General features: G+C 41.2%; 1 protein-coding gene across 1 annotated transcript in view; it reads right to left on the reverse strand.

Moving 5' to 3' along the window:
- The window catches only part of LOC126174576 (nucleolar complex protein 2 homolog), a 157,869-nt gene that overhangs the window by 16,054 nt on the left and 124,578 nt on the right, over positions 1–17,237 (reverse strand). The window contains exons 10-12 of the mRNA XM_049921046.1: positions 15,224–15,439; positions 10,833–11,090; positions 9,170–9,285 (exon numbers count right to left, since the gene is read on the reverse strand). Of these exons, the coding sequence (XP_049777003.1) occupies positions 9,170–9,285; positions 10,833–11,090; positions 15,224–15,439 (590 nt within the window). The remainder of the gene's footprint in view (positions 1–9,169; positions 9,286–10,832; positions 11,091–15,223; positions 15,440–17,237) is intronic.

Consider the following 17,237-nt stretch of genomic DNA (forward strand, 5'->3'; position numbering starts at 1 on the left):
GCACATGAGCGAAGTGCTCGGCAATCGCGTTTGCATTGATAGATAATACACCATCGATGGTAATGCCAGGGACACCTGTTGGGGTCTGGTACCCAAAACCACATCTGATCTTCATCCAGACTTGGGAAAGTGATTTATGGCACCCAATGGTCAAGACTTACCCCTCTCAACACTCCTGTTTCCGTCGTTTTATAAGCTGGCAAACATGGGCACGGGGCTGCTTAAAGGCTATTAGGTGCTCTAGGGATGGGTGCCTCTTTCCCTGTAGAGCTCGCCAACGCTCTTTAACTGACTCGGCAACTTCCAGCGACCACCAACATACTGACTTTTGCCGGGGCCAAGCTAAAAAAAGAGGGAATGCGTTTTCTGCCACAGAATTGATCGTTGTAGTTACCTCCTCAACCACAACATCAGTGGCACCATGTGGGGGAGTTTTAACGGTGACAGCAGAGGTGAAAGCTTCCCAGTCTGCCTTGTTGAAAGCCCATCTGGGTAGGTGTTCGTGGGCATGATGCTGGGGGAGTGACGAGAAGATGGGGAAGTGGTCACTACCACACAGGTCATTATGTACTCTCCAGTGGACAGGTGGGAGAAGTCCTGGGCTGCAGAGGGATAAATCAATGGCCAAGTAAGTGCCCTGAGCTACACTGAAATGTGTGGGGGCCCCAGTATTTAAGAGGCAGAGGTCGAATTGAGACAGTACTGTTTCGATATCTCTGCCTCGGTCAGTAAGCACGGTGCCACCCCACAACGGGTTATGGACATTAAAATCTCCAAAAAGTAGGAAAGGGTTAGGGAGTTGATCAATCAGTGCAGCTAATACATTTGCGGGTACTGCACCATCTGGAGGGAGATATACACAGCAGACAGTTATTTCCTGTGTCATCCTTATTCTGACAGCCACAGCTTCAAAAGCGGTTTGAAGGGACACAGTTTCACTACAAACTGAGTTTAGGACATAAACGCAAACTCCACCTGACACTCGATTATAGTCATTATGGTTCCTGTAATATCACTTAGAGCAGTGGAGGGCAGGGGTCCGCATTGCCGGGAGCCAGGTTTCCTGGAGTGCAATGCAGAAAACAGGTGTAAAGCTTAACAACTGCTGTAGCTCAGCCAGGTGGTGGAAATAAAAGCAGCAATTCCACTGGAGGATGACGTTATCATGAGGCAAGGAAGCCATGAAACGCTCAATGAGGCAGGTTATGCCTCAGGGTCACCTGCTGCCACCGATTGACACCTGTGCGATGGACATCCATTGTGTCTGAGGGCCCACAGAGATCTAGGTCCTCAGTGGACGACAGAATCTCCACTTCATCCTCAGATGCAGAGCTTGTAGGGAGGGGTGGAATGTGTGCCTCCACAATGTCTGGGTTCTTGGGGGTCTTCTTTTTGGTTTTCTCTCACTGCACCTTTGGCTGTTCTAGCTGGGAGGGCTTCACTGAGTCAGTCTCAGGGACTGAGGAGGACCGTGGGGGTTGGGGTGGGGGGCAGGGGGTGTTGCTCCTGAAGTAGGTGCTGCAGGAGCAACAGGGAGGGAAGTGCCCCCCACCATCAAGGGGGCAGGTGGAGTCTGACGGTTCTGAGAGCCAACTACATGCGGCAGAACGGAAGGTGCTAGAACCGTTGTCATAGCGGCAGCATAAGTGGATGTCATATGCACAGGACGTAGCCTCTCATATTTTCTCTTAGCCTCGGCAGGTCAGTCATTCCAGTGTCTTGTATTCCATGACTTTCCTCTCTTTCTGTAAGATCCTGCAGTCTGGTGAGCAAGGTGAATAATGTTCTCTGCAGTTGACACAGATGGGAGGCGGGACACATGAAATATTGGGATGTGATGGACACCCGCAATCTCGCATGTGATGGTGGAAGTACAGCGGTAAGACATATGGTCGAACTTCCAGCATTTAAAGCACCGCAACAGGGAAGGGATATATAGCTTGACATCACACAGTAGACCAACAGCTTGACCTTCTCGGGTAATGTGTCACCCTCAAAATTCCAGGAATAAGGCACTGGTGGCAACCTGATTATTCCTCGGACCCCGATGGACACGCGGGACGAAATGAACAACTCGCCGCTCTAAATTGGCGAGCAGCTCGTCATCAGACTGCAAGAGAATGTCCTTGTGGAATATAATGCCCTGGACCATATTTAGGCTCTTATGGGGTGTGATGATAACAGATACATCCCCAAATTGTCACAAGCGAGTAATACCTGTGACTGGGCGAAGGATGCTGTTTTCATCAAGACTGACCCTGACCACAATTTGGGCAAGCCCTCCACCTCCCCAAACTTGTTCTCTAAATGCTCCACAAAAAACTGAGGCTTCATTGACATGGAAGATTCCCCATCAACTCCTGTGCATACAAGGTACCAGGGCGAATAAGCTTTGCTGCTATCCTTAGCCTGGCGTTCCTCCCATGGTGTGGCCAGGGAGGGGAACAATTTTGGGTCATACTTCTATGCAATAAATTGATCCCATGAACACTTACAGACTGCTGGTGGTTGATCACCAGCAAGAGATGATGTACTACACTTCATGGCGTGTCACCTGCCCAGTTGCCACCCACTCCACCGAGCCGCAGTGAAGGCCATCTGGCGGGATGGCCACAGCAGGAGTTCCAAGCCCCAGAGTGATGGGCACCTACTCCTTGGCATATGTGGACAGTTAACAGCGCAGGCATCAGCAGAGTGATCCCTGTGTGGTCAGGGGGCTACAACCAACAGGGTACATGGCGGCCCCACCACAACAGATGGCTACCATGCTGGATATCAAGTGCCAACGGGCAAACAAGTCCATTATCATTGTCAGCACAGAAAACGATACTGAGCAGTGGATGGAAGAAAATGCACCCAGGTGGGTGACCTCGCACAACAGCTGGAGAATGAGCGAAAGTGCACACCATCGACAAAGGATGTGAAAGATCTCAGTGCATGATGGACATGATGCACCATGAACAGCACCCTTCCCCAATTGGCTCACTCTTCGGGAAAATTTTGATAAATAGAGGTCAAACCCTACAGGGGACCATCACATGAAGGCCGAAACGTGGGAGACTCCTTTGAGTCGCCTCTTACGACAGGCAGGAATAGCTCGGACTTGTTCTAACCCCTGGACTCGCAGGGGGAGCTTTGTGTGGTAGCTATGAAGAACTTACTGGAGCATGTAACATATGACACCTTGGTTGGGCATGTGAAGTCATTAGTAGTCTGTGATGTAAAGCGAGAGACTTGTTTGTTTCAAGAAGGTGGTGACTGCCCTGGAAAGCGAGGAATGTCTTTACAGACACTTGGACTGGACGACGTAGTGGGTGACTCTGCAGAAATTACATATGGAACATGGGAGGAAAATAAACTAATTAAGAAAACTGTTGCCTTTGACAGTTTCAGTGATGAACTTGGTAAACGGTCAGTGAAAGCAGTAACACGCCAGCATCTGAAGAAATTGCAACACCACCACACCGCAGAAGTGAAAGGGTGTGTACAGGCTGAAGAACTATATTTAGTGCTTCACTGTGATTTTGCTGGGAACTGGTCTGCAATTATTCCATACGAAGTACAAGGGTATCATTGGAGTAATGACCAGGTTTCAATCTTTACAGGATTGACATTTTCAAAACAAGACCACAAGTGTTGCAGTTATAAGTGCTTTGCTAGCAATGCATAAAATTCTTCAACTGTAAACAGGGGCAGAGAAGATCATTATTATTTCTGATGGTGCTCCTACTCATTTTAAAAATCGTTACCAGCTGTCTGAATTGAGGAAGTCGCTTGTGCCAACTGATGGGGTATACAGTGCTGTTGGTCATAGGAAGGGGCCTTGTGATGTGTAAGAGGCCTGCTGAAGCACCATGCTACAAAACATAATCTTTCCAGACCAAATACAGCTGTGATTCAGAATGCTGAGGATTTTACAAGAGTCGTGAAATCTTACACATCCACAGCCCTCATTCTTTTGTCTGAAGAGGAAATCGAAGAATTCCGTGAGCAGAAAAAAGAAGAATGGTCCAAACAAACTATTCCTGTGAAAGGAATTCAGAAGACACATTTTTGGACTCAAAGTGATGGGTGAACTCACCTTGCATGCACTTTAAAGAGCAAGAAAGAAGAAAATTCGTTCATTTGGCCAACACCTCAGAAACAGCAGGATAATATTCAGATTCACAACCTGAGAAGGTGGAGTTTGTGGTGTGTGTGCGTGTGTGTGTGTGTGTGTGTGTGTGTGTGTGTGTGTGTGTGTTTGTATGACTGTGACTGATGGATTGCAGAGACTAATAGACAACAGTTATGATTTAAATGACATTGTAGTGAACTTTATGCTACCACATGGACCAGCTGCTGGATACAGGTTTCCAGCTGAAGAACAGCAATGTCACCATCAGTGCTCACTCCCTGTTCACAATATTTTGAAGACTGTAAGTGCTCCAGTTCCTATTGGTTCAACAGATATAGGAAGATACTGAAGCAGTGGAACACATTTTTAGTTCATTGACTGGCTAATTTCAGTACAAAACAGAGTGCACAGAAGTTTTATAAATTGAAACCTTTAAGTCTTTGGACCTTTCACACACATTTTGGAACCATTTAAAATGCTTGAAAATGAGTCTCTTACTCATCTTTCAAAACTAAAATTATTTTAAATAAGGCTAGGTTTTGATTTTTATGAGCCTGTTAAATGATGACAAAACAGGTTTTATGTATGGCAAAAATTTCAGATGTTTATAAAATCTGTTCAACCTAAAAGTGGAAGCTCTCCTTTTCAGGGAATGTAGAACTATATGGTACTAATCAACAGACAAAAAATTAAAATTTTATGGATTGGTATTTTTGAAATTTTTTTTTCCATAAATTATAAAAAAGTTCAGAACACTATAGTAAAAGAACTTTGACAGGTAAGTCCAAATGGAGGATGTCTTTGTAATCATAAAGCAATTAGCTTTCAAATTAAATAAATAAATAAATCTAGCACTGTTCCAGAAATACAGCATTTTAAATTTTTTTCCAAAATTTGCATCTTCAAAATGGTATGTGCAGTGTCACCTTTGGAAGGCTGTATCTCGGAGCAGATTTTTTTTTTTGTTTTTTTTTTTTTTTTTTTTGAGAAAACGAAAAAAAATACGTGTTTCTTACTTAGTCCTTCACTTTAACATACGCTAAATTCAGTATCATCTGAGACTACAAAGGTAAGATTTTTTCCTAGCCTGCCTGAATTGATATGGACTATGCCATGTACACTACTACCCATTCCCTTTCCTCACTCCATCCAGATTGCTGCTTGCATCCCAATTGATAGTTGCATTCTGGCCCAAGATGCTGCCGTTGGTGGTCATGTGTGTATACTGGTAAAACAATTTATACTTCCATAAAATAGTGATCAATAAGCCTCCTCATAACAGAGGTTCGCCTAACATTTAGGGCGCCAAAGCATTTAAACCCATTCGGTACATTAGAGCTCTGATGGTAGCATTGCCCTGACCTAAATTTTTGTTAGCTGAAGTCAGTCCCAGCAATTTACATTCCGCTTACTAAGAAAGTTGCGGTCGATCAAGAACACCTTTTAATAAAACATAGCCTGTCATATTCTTGATATGTTTTGTAATTTACAACTTTCTGTTCTAATTGATGACAAGAATTTTATTATGCTTTCTGTGGAACATTTCCGCTACACTGGTAAGTCAAATGAAGCCTTAACATACTGCATATTGTTAGAGTTAGAAATGTAGTTTATTTATCAAATGTACATTAAGTCGTCGTCATGTTGAATTGTGTTACTACATTTGTTAAGTTAATAAGTAATAATATAGGAAAAGGAAAGTTGCTACATATAGTGCAGATGCTGAGTCGCAGATAGGCACAACAAAAAGACTGTCACAAATAAAGCTGTGAGTGTTGTTTTTGTGTGTGTGTGTGTGTGTGTGTGTGTGTGTGTGTGTGTGTGTGTGCCATCTATTTTTGATGATTTTTGCCAATAATTTTATTTGTGACATTCTTTTTGTTGCGCCTCAGCATATCCGCTATATGGTGAGTAGCAACTTTCCTTTTCATATATTATTACATTCCATACTGTATTTCACAATATAAGCTTTCGGCCATCAAGGCTTTTGTTGAAAATAAGACACACACACACACACACACACACACACACAAATGCAGCCTCTGGCAGCTGAAGCCACACTGGGAGCAACAGTAGCAGTGCATGATGGGAGTGGCAACTGGGTGGGGTAAGGAGGAGGTTGGGGCGAGGAAGGGAAGGGATAACAGGGTAGGGATGGAGACAGTGAAAAGCCGTTGGCGAGCACGCAAGGACAAGGTGGAGAGAAGGTAGGGCAACTAGGTAGAGTCGGGAGGGGGGGGGTGCAGGGGGGGGGGGGGGGGAAAGGAGAGAAGTAAAGAGACTGGGTGCATCGGTGGAATGAGGGCTGTGTAGTGCTGGAATGGGAACAGGGACTGGATGGGTGAGAAAAATGAGTAACAAAGGTTGAGGCCAGGAGAGTTACAGGAACGTAGGATATATTGCAGGGAGAGCTCCAACCTGTGCAGTTCGGGAAACATGGTGGTGGTGGGAAGGATCCATATGGCACAGGCTGTGAAGCAGTCATTGAAATGAAGGATGTCATGTTGGGCAGTGTGTTCAGCAACAGGGTGGTCTACTTGTTTCTTGGCCACAGTTCGTTGGTGGCCATTCGTGCAGACTGACAGCTTGTTGGTTGTCATGCCCACATGTAATGCAGCATAGTGGTTACATCTAGGTCTATTACAGTGATAGGAGCCATGAGTTAAGGGGCTGGGAGCAGGGGTTGTGTAGGAACGGAAGAGTATTGTGTAGATTTGGTGGACAGCGGAATACCACTGTGGGAGGAGTGGAAACGATAGAGGGCAGGACATTTCTCATTTCAGGCCATGATGAGAGATAGTTGAAACCCTCACAGAGAATGTAATTCAGTTGCTCCAGTCCTGAGTGATACTCAGTTACGAGGGAATGCTTCTCTGTGGTTGGACGGTGAGACTTTGGGAGGTCTATCCTTCCCACCCCTCCACAGTGGTATTTTGCCATCAACCAAACCTACACCATATACTCGTCCATCCCTACATAACCCCTGCTCCCAGCCCCTTACCTCATGGCTCACATTCCTGTGATAGACCTTGGATGCAAGACCTGTCCCATACATCCTTCCACCACAACCTACTCCAGTCCGGTCATTAACATCACCGACCCCATCAAAGGCAGGGCTACCTGTGAAACCTAGTTATGTAATATACAAGCTAAGATATAACCACTATGCTGCATTCTATGTGGGCACGACAACCAACAAGCTGTCTGTCTGCACAAATGGCCACTGACAAACTGTGGCCAAAAAACAAGTAGACCCCCCTGTTGCTGAGTGCACTGCCCAACATAACATCCTTCATTTCAATTACTGCTTCACAGCCTGTTCCATATAGATCCTTCCCACCAACACCAGGTTCTGAACTGCACAGGTGGGAGCCCACCCTGCAATATACCCTACGTTCCTGTAACTCTCCTGGCCTCAACCTTCGTTAGTCATTTTTCTCACCAATCCAGCCCCTTCCCTGTCCTCATTCCAGCACTAAACAACCCTCATTCCATCAATGCACGCAGTCTCTTTAATTCTGTCCTTTTCTGAAACCTCCCCTCCCCCCTTCCCTACCCTGCATCTAACCTCCGGACTGTACCTTACTGCCCTACCCTCTCTCCATCTCATCCTTGCGTGCTCCTCAGCAGTTCTTCCTATCCCCCAGCCCTTTCCTGCTATCCCTCCCCCTCCCCACCCCAGATTCCTCCTTGTCCTTACCCCACCAAGTTGCAATTCCCACCATGCACTACTGCTGTTGCTCACAATGTGGCTTCAGCTGCCAGAGGCTGCAGTTGTGTGTGTGAGCTGCATTTGTGTATGTGTGCTTGTCGTCCACTTTCTATAAAGGCCTTGGTGGCCAAAAGCTTATATTGTGACAGTCTTTTTGTTGTACCTATCTGCAACTCACCATCTCCGCTACAGGGTGAGCGGCAACTTTCCTTTTCATAATATTATTTGTGTGTTATGTGACACACAATCAGGAGCATGCCATGAAGCAAGCATTACAAACAGTGGGGTACCCTAAAAGAGTTTTCATATAGCTTTTTGACAAATTTTGGCAATTGCAATTGCATATGTGACCTGTTTTACTTAAAGTGAGACATAAATTGCAATAGTATCAGCCAGCTGCTGGTATGGCAGCAGCATGATGCATGTGTAAATGTGCACAAAATAAAAAAAAGGGCATCTTTAGCCCTTGCAGACATCAACAACACATCTACCCTTTCCAGGACACTGCACATTGAAGCCAACAACGGCACATTCCATGCTAAATGGGTAATAATAGTGGTGGAAAACAAAAATAATTATCATCATTATCACTGATAGCATATAATATACATAGCAAAAAATTGCAAAACTAACTTTGTCCTTTTAATTTTAACCACAAAGTCATTATTATTGTGGATATCTGAAGGTATACCTGCAGATGCTTGCACTGTTACATATTCTTATCTGCGAAGCAGTTATTGCTGTGGATATCCACATCTGCGCAGACCTCAAACCACAGAGGGACAACTTTTTGATTTGAAGCAAATAATAACTATCAAAGTGGTCGGTGAACTCGATGTCGATAGAGAAATTTTATGGTACAGTATGGAAGGTGAAGGCTCATTTAATTGGGCATGGCCACGTGAAGCGAATCTGGAAATGGATGCTGAAGTTCTAGAGAAATAAGCAGGGGCTGTTCTCATCATGCACACAGACCATCAAGATATCAATGACTCTCGACCACAGTATGGTAGTGGAAGGTGTCTTGTGAGTATTCATGGAAGTTCTGTTGATTTGTTCGTAAAATTGGACATTGAAAGAGAAATAATTAAGGATCAGGATTTGGTTAGCCAAAATTATTATAAATAAGATGGTGTGGTTAGCCAAAATTATTATAAATAAGATGGTGTGGTTAGCCAAAATTATTATAAATAAGATGGTGGGTCTGAGTTCAGGAAGATGCTAGGAAAGGAAGAAGATGTTAATATGTAGGGACGGACATTCACAGCAACAAGCAAAGACTAACAAACAGGAACTGCAGGGAAAATCAGTACAGGAGGTATAGCCCAAAGCCTTCTTACCCAAAGAATTCATCTGCATCAGATTCATCGGATGGAAACAGCTCCACAGGACCATCATCGTCGCCTGCTGTGGATTTAACTGGCTTCTTTATAACTGGGATGTTGTAATCTCCAAGCTGAAATTTGATGCCACAGTAAAATATAAAAGAATCAAATATAATAATGTGAACAAAACACAAAAGTTGTTAACTTTTGTGGTGTAAAGAAATCTTACAAATGTAGGTAGAAAATTCTGTTACTTGTTGATTCTGTAAAGCTTTTAGTACACTTCTTGCGAGTCAAGTTAATAGAAATAACATTAAATTGCAGTCTGGATGTTTTATATTAACAGAGGCTCTTGACAGATGAGAATTTAGAAGATAATCCCTCTAGAAAATCATAAAAGAATCAGACTATCAGCTTGCTGTTCAAATTGCAGAATATTTGATCATACAGTTTCACACATAATCAGAACCACACTACAACTTAGTACTGGAAATGCATTTCACCTGTTACTGAACTAACTAATCCATGCCAGTCACCTAAAGAGAAATGTCAAAATCCTCTATCCAACATCCAAGTGCATCCAACATCCAAGTGCAGTTAAATACGGTTATAAAAGATAAAAACATCTATATTACTAACCAGATAAAATGTCTATCTAGTTTGGGTTGCAAGTTGCCTGTCCAATGGCTTCCAGGAGCAACAAAAATTTGCTTTTCAGTATTTCATATAATTATTGGTCAAATTTAAAAAATTAGGATGCTGCCACAATCTACTCATTAAGAGCTACAATCTTATGTTAAAGGTGTAGCACAAACAGTATTAAAGTTAGAAACTGTGTATTTGTCTTGAGGCAGGTTAACTCATTGTGCACAAATTACCCAGCCCATATTTATTCAGTATTTGAGAAGAAGAGCACTTAGTGACGTCCAACAGACATTACACTTAATTTCAAATTTTTTAAATACTTTTTTTGCACTGACATACCCCCTCCCCCAAAAAATAACGGACGAAAGACAGTTTATCAGGAACAACATTTGAATTTATTACTTCTGTACTATTAACTTTTCTTGCAACACACTTTGCAGACAGTATCCACATGTACTACCAAATGTACATACACAATTATATTATTTTACGACACATCCAGTTCAGGAGATATGATGTCATAAAAATTGTGATCTGAAAAACTAGTTTTCTTATAATAGAGAGCAAGTTACACAGACTATGCTCAACCGTGGGACCTAAATTCTTCAAGACATGACAGAACTTGAGTAACATGTCCAAAAACCACCTGCTATCTAGCTTTTCAGACAATATTACATGCATACTGAAATGCCAAATGAAAAATAGCAATTATAAGAATACCGAAAAATAATGATGAATTGACAACACTCAAAGATTGTTTCATTTTCAAACTAACCATTATAGATTTTCAGCATGTAACACTCGAAAGATGATGAAAAGCTGGTGAGGAGGACTTTCACTTTATGTTCCTAATAACATTAGCATACCGATAATAAATGACACATCATGTGCAACAAATTAATAAAGAGTTCCTAATAAAGAAATGATATTATTAAACTGCTGTCATGTATTTAGCCTACACACATCAATTTTTAGGACATGTAAAGTTTTCACCAGAAAAGGTATTTCCAATAATGTAAAAAACATAACATACCTTTACATTATCTGTTGCTTTCTTAGCTAGCTGCTGTATGTTCATTTTGTTCCAGCTGGTATAAAATTTTGCTAAAGGCGTACCTTGCAATTTTATACCATTTTCCCAAGCACTTACTGCTTTTTTGTCAGACAGTGCAAATGATACTTTCTTTCGTTCCTCTTCAATATAGTGTGCATTTTCTTCTATCTTTTCTAAAATTTGTTTCATTTTCTTGCAATAATTGGGATTTTTACAATTCTTCAGAAACATTTTTATCTGCACATAAAAGAAAACATTATGCATATATCAAGCAGTAACTCAACATGAAAACATTATGCATATATCAGGCAGTAACTCAACATTTTCTAGGACAAGAAATGCTTATCACAGCCCACAAAAATAATATAATTCTCATCTTTCATCGATTTTACTCTAAATAAACAGACTGTTAATTTAGCACGTGTTTTCTAAACGGTCACATTCTTTACAGAATTGTTTCTATGAGAAAATTTATAGGATCTTTTCATTTAATGGGACAGTCCTCCTCTGCTTTATGCAACATCATCAGATTTTTCAAATTAAGGGACTTATTCATGTGATACTAGGTAAGAACCCAATACCAACATAGGGACACAACAGACATTGAGGATGAAATAATACACCATATTATAAATGGACTCGCATTTTGTGCATGTAGATTGACGTCAGCTGTTTGTGACAAATGAAAATTTGACAAATGAAAACTTGAACCTGGATTTCCTCCTTACTGCGAGCAGACGCCTTAACCACTTTGGCTACCTGAGCACACTTCCCGGACCAATCCAGACTTCCACTTCATCATCACCATTGTTCTCTTCATATATCAGAAAGTCTTCACTGGCATCGAGAGCATTACTTATGTCGCACTTCTTGAAAGATTTAATAATAATTTCTTCTCTCACTTTAGACCACAACTGTTTTATCCACTGACACACTTGTTTGATTTTATACTGGCATTCCGATCTGATATGTTGGAGTTGGCGGTCATATACGTGCTTGCTTGTTTGTGCAAATGATGCTTGTTTCTCTTTTGCTGATGAAGACTGTAGCCGAAAGCTTTATGTAAGTGTCTTTTATTCTGCCTTTCTGCAACTTGACATGTCTTGTTCACACTAAGTAGCAATCTGTCCTTTCCTACATTGTCGTTAGCTACTAATAAAACTATTGTACTGTTACTGATTAAAAAACTCACTTTTAGTTCAAGTTCACTGGCACTGTAAACTGCAATGACGTGTCACAGGCTAGACAGTGTTCTGTTTTATGATGGCGGGTTGGGAGGGAGACAGTGTTAACAAGCTTGTGAATTCCCGCAACTCATATTCGTTGCACTGGTGCACTGCTGCTGCCATTTGAATCCCATACAGGCAGGTTTCCCGCGACATCGAACATATGGCCATTTTTAAAAATGAAAGGAATTTTAAATTAAAACACTGCATTTTTTATATTAATTTCAAGTATATGATACACCTGCATTTTGGAGGCAATTTTTTGAAGAAAAAAAGTGTGTCTAATAGTCTGTACAATACGGTATGTCTAAGGCTAGTTCACAGAAACTAATTTGTGCTCAGAGATCAAGAGCCAGGGGGAAGGGGGTGGGGGCAAATTATGCAATGGCATGAGTTGTGATTATCTGTTCACAAAGTGCATAGCATTGAGCACTATACTCTGCAAATGGGTGGTTGAGCTGGGAGGTTCTATGGAGTGTGAGTTTGGGGTGCACGACATTTGTGACATTAGCAATAATACTATTTTTCTGACACGTGAGTATTCCAGTTAACAATGCATGATTTGATGTGATGTTAGACACATAAGTACGAAGTTAAAGCAATTAAAGCCCTCGGTCACAAAAATTAAGTCTTTTGACCTGGTTTCGGCACTTCTTTGAGTGCCTTCATCAGAAATTAAACATTCAAATTGGCATGTCGCATATAAAATAAAATCAAGCGATGAAGTATTATTCACAAATTTTTTTTAAAAAATAATACATCCAAGGCAAGCCACTATGGGCTGCTCACACATGTAAAGTCACAGGTACCTTGTTCTTATACCTCCAAAATTTCAAAGAGTGTGCCAGGAAGTTTCATATCAGCGCACACTCTGCTGTAGAGTGAAAATTTCAAACTAGAAACAACCCCCAGGCTGTGGCTAAGCCATGTCTCCACAATATCCTTTCTTCCAGGAGTGCTAGTTCTGCAAGGTTCGCAGGAGAGCTTCTGTGAAGTTTGGAAGGTAGGAGACAAGGTACTGGTGGAATTAAAGCTGTGGGGACGGGGCGTGAGTCGTTCTTGGGTAGCTCAGTTGGTAGAGCACTTGCCTGCGAACATTGTTAAAAGCATTCTCCATATCTTCAAATTATATAAATATGGGTTCACCTTTCTTCAATCTATCTTCTAAGGTAAGACATAGGGTCAGTATTGACGTGTTCATATGTTTCTCCAGAGCCCAAAGTTATTTTCCAGTGGTTATATACAAGATTTCCAGTTCTTCTGTAAATAACCATGTCCATATTTTGCAACCATGACTTATTAAATGGCTTGTTTGGTAGTGTTCACAACTGTCAGCACCTGACTGCTTTCAAACTGGAAGTATTACAATCTTCTTGAAGTCTGAGGGTATTTCCACTGTCTCATACCTCTTGCATGCCAGGTGGAATAGTTTTGTCACAGCTAACTTTCCAAAGAATGTCAATAATTTTGAGGGAATGTCATCTACTACAGGTGCCTTGTTTCAGCTTGGGCCTTCCAGTGGTCTGTCACATACTTCTCACTGTATTTATTTCCAATCTCATTTTCACTTACTTACTAGTCCCTTTATATAATATCGTCATCAAGTCTTCTTGTCTTATAAGAACCTCTATTTATTCCTTCCACATTTTAGCTTTTCCTTCTTTGCTTAGTAGTGTCTTTGTCACCTAAACTCTTGACATCAACAGAGTTACTTCTCTTTTCTCCAATGGCCTCTTTACTTTTCCTGTAGGCAGTATCTATTTTTTCCATAGTCATCAATGTTTCTACTGCCTTTCATTGCCCTCTACCCATTTTGCAATTTCTGTCAATCTCATTCTTAGCTGTTTGTATACACTTTTTTCTGCTTCACTATTTCTGCTCTCAAAGCTACCCATTTATCTTCTGTTGTATTCCTTTCCTCTGCTTCCATTCAACATTGCCTCATGTTCCATCTGAAACTCTCAACTACCCCCAGTTGTTTCAATTTATCCAGGTCTCATCTCCTTAATTTCCCACCTTTCTGAAATTTCTTCAGATTTAATCTGCAGTACATAATCAATAAGTTAGGACCAGAGGCCTGGAAATGACTTGCAATGTAAAACTCTCTGTCTTATAATCAATCAAAAGCTTTCCAGTAAGTATACAACCTTCTTCCATCAATCTTAAACCAAGCATTGGTGATTATTCAATTATGATTTGTGTAAAATTCTGCCCCAGTCCAGTTCTACTATTTTTCCTACTCTTCCTTTTCCTGCTATCGAATATCAGTCCCCTACAACAAATTTTTATCTCCATTATTTATTTGAAAAATTTCTTTTGTCTCATCATACATTCTCTCAATCTCTTTTTTTCATCTATGGAGCTAACTGGTATATAACCTTCTCCCAAGGTGGTAGGTGTTGGCTTCATGTCTATCTCAACTATGATTATGTGTTCACTATGTTGTTCGTAGTATCTTAACCATATTGCTATTTTCTTTTTCATTATTATGGCTACTCCTGCATTACCCCTACTTGATTATGTGTTGATAACTCTGTATTGACGTGACCAAAAGTCCTGTTGTTCTTGCTGGAATTCACTAATTCCCACTACAACTAAGTTCATCCTATCCATTCTCCTTTTAAAATTCTCTAGCCCACCTTCCCAGTCAAGTGACCAAACATTCCATGTTCCACCCCATAGAATGCCAGTTTTGTTTTTTCTAGTAATGACTCCACCTGAGCAGTCCCCATACAGAGATCCAAATTGGGGATTATTTTACCACCATCACTATATTATATAGTAGAGCTACATACTCTCTGGAAAGCTTTCAGCCATTCCATGTTACCAGCACAGCAAGGTCACATTGGCCAATGATGCAAGGCCAGACCAGTCAGTTATCCGAACTGTTGCCTCTGCAGTTACTGAAAAGACTGCCACCCCTCTTCAGGAACCATGGGTTAATCTGGCCTCTCCACAGATATACTTACATTGTGGTTACACCTATCATACAACTACAATATTGTTGCAACCCATAAGCCAACTCACCTTGGAATGGTCTGTCATTCAATGGGGTGTGAATTAGTAAGATAATGGTAACACAAAGACTCTTTCATATCAGACTAAGATAATATACTGAAGAGAGAACTGAGAAATAATATTTACCTGAATCACTGCTGGAACAGTCATATCTGGGAATGCAATGCTGTGAGATTCATTTGCCATATACTGAAGGAGTAGTTTGTAAATGTTTTCTATGACTGCATCTTTAAATCCATTCTCCTGCAACTGGCCTTTGGACACTCTTAAAATGCATGTGAAGTCCAGAGGTTTCATGGATACTTTCTTATGTTTCTTATTAAAATCAAAGTTTGTCAGCACCTTAAACAATTAATAAGTATATAATATTTAGTTTCAAATTAAAAACTTACATTAACTATTTGTAAAACTGTGCCTGTTGATAATATCACTAAGACTGTGGTGCTTTTTGCAGGAGGCTGGAAAATAGGTATCGCACCACAACAATACCACTATAATTAAAAAAAAAACTTCAAACATTTTACGAAAAGAGAAACTTTAAAATCCATTGTAAGAAACAATCATTAACTTCGTTTTTATTAAGAAATAAATATCTCCCCCCCCCCCCCCCCCAACAGACAGTAAACATACAAGTCTAGGTCACTGGTAAAACAGTGTAAACAGTCTACTTACAGGTGTAAATTATGTTTTTTGGGTGAACAGAAGATACAGAAATATTCTTGGCAGTGGAAACTACTGCATCACATATGAAATACTGAATACAAGTCTACTAAAAAAGATTCGAAACTATACCAGTATTACTCTGTTGCCTTGAGTAAATTAATCTCCCAATTGCATTTATTTTTTTCTCCTAGAACTTATCTTTTTATATGTGTGTCGTGTTGAGCACTACTTTTGGCTAACCGACTTTTGCTTAGTGAGTTCATAGCAAGTGAACAACACTTGTATTGACTCCTTGAAACTTTATTAGGAATGTACACCTGACATTACTCTTATTAACAGACAGGATAGAAATGGCGTAATTTGGAAATCTAATCCTTGACAAAAAGGAATTGATTACAGGCTATAACTTGGTAACAGTAGATAACAGAGCATTGGCAAGGAGCATACATTACTAACAAATTCACAAGAAACAAAGAATAAACAGAAAGCATATAGAAACATAAAAAACACAGTACCCCTGGTGGCTGCGAGCATAACTGTTCAGACAGCTGCAATTCACTTACTAAAAAGACTGCACTGCTCTGTGCACTAGTTAATGCAAGGCGGCTAATGTGTAGGGCACTACATCAGTCCCCTAGGCGGAAGCAAAGTGTTGGCATTGACTAATCATGCCAAGAAACACACCTGGCAGTCAGAATGAGTCATCAGCATCAGAGGAGGAGCTGCATTAGTAGACGGATGCTGCAGTGGCGGAGCTTATGATATAGCGTCTTGATCTGAGGTGGGTGGATGCCTCTGTCGAGCCACTGTCAGTGGACTATTGTGGAAGACATATGCTGATTTAACATGGTTCAATGAAACACTTGTAGCCTTGTTGTTCTCCAGAATGTCCACTGTTTGGGTATGTTTTTGGAGAACTTTATACAGGCCAGAATATGGGGCGTGCAGTGTAGAGCAAACTTGTGTACAATGTTCCAGATCTTGGTGCACGAAGGAGGGTGGTGCGCCATGCTGTGAGGCTTCCAGAGGATGGATCCTGGAAACATACCCTCTCAAGTGATGCAAAGATTCTGGCTGATCTTGTGTGGCTATTTCTAATGTGTCTGTGTCGACAAAAATCACCAAGTAGACACAATGCCTCACCATACACTAATTCTGTCACTGGCGAACCAATGTCACACTTGAGTATCGTTTACAGACTGAATAGTACCACCAATAGTGCCGATAACCAGGTCTCTTTGAGGAACATTAGTGCTGCCTTCAAACAACAGTGACAGCATTTAATCATACCATTGTTTACCGGATGGTAGCTAGTGTTCTTACAGTGAGTATAACAATAAAACTTGGCCAACTGAGCGAACTTTTTAATAAGTACCTCTGCCAATTCAATGGGTAAAGCAGTTCAAAAATGTCCAAATGTAGATGGGCAAATTGAGTGGTGGTATCTGTGAGGTCTGCGATTAGGACTTGGATATGG

The sequence above is a fragment of the Schistocerca cancellata genome, chromosome 1 (genome assembly GCF_023864275.1).
Source record: "Schistocerca cancellata isolate TAMUIC-IGC-003103 chromosome 1, iqSchCanc2.1, whole genome shotgun sequence".
Lineage (NCBI taxonomy): Eukaryota > Metazoa > Arthropoda > Insecta > Orthoptera > Acrididae > Schistocerca > Schistocerca cancellata.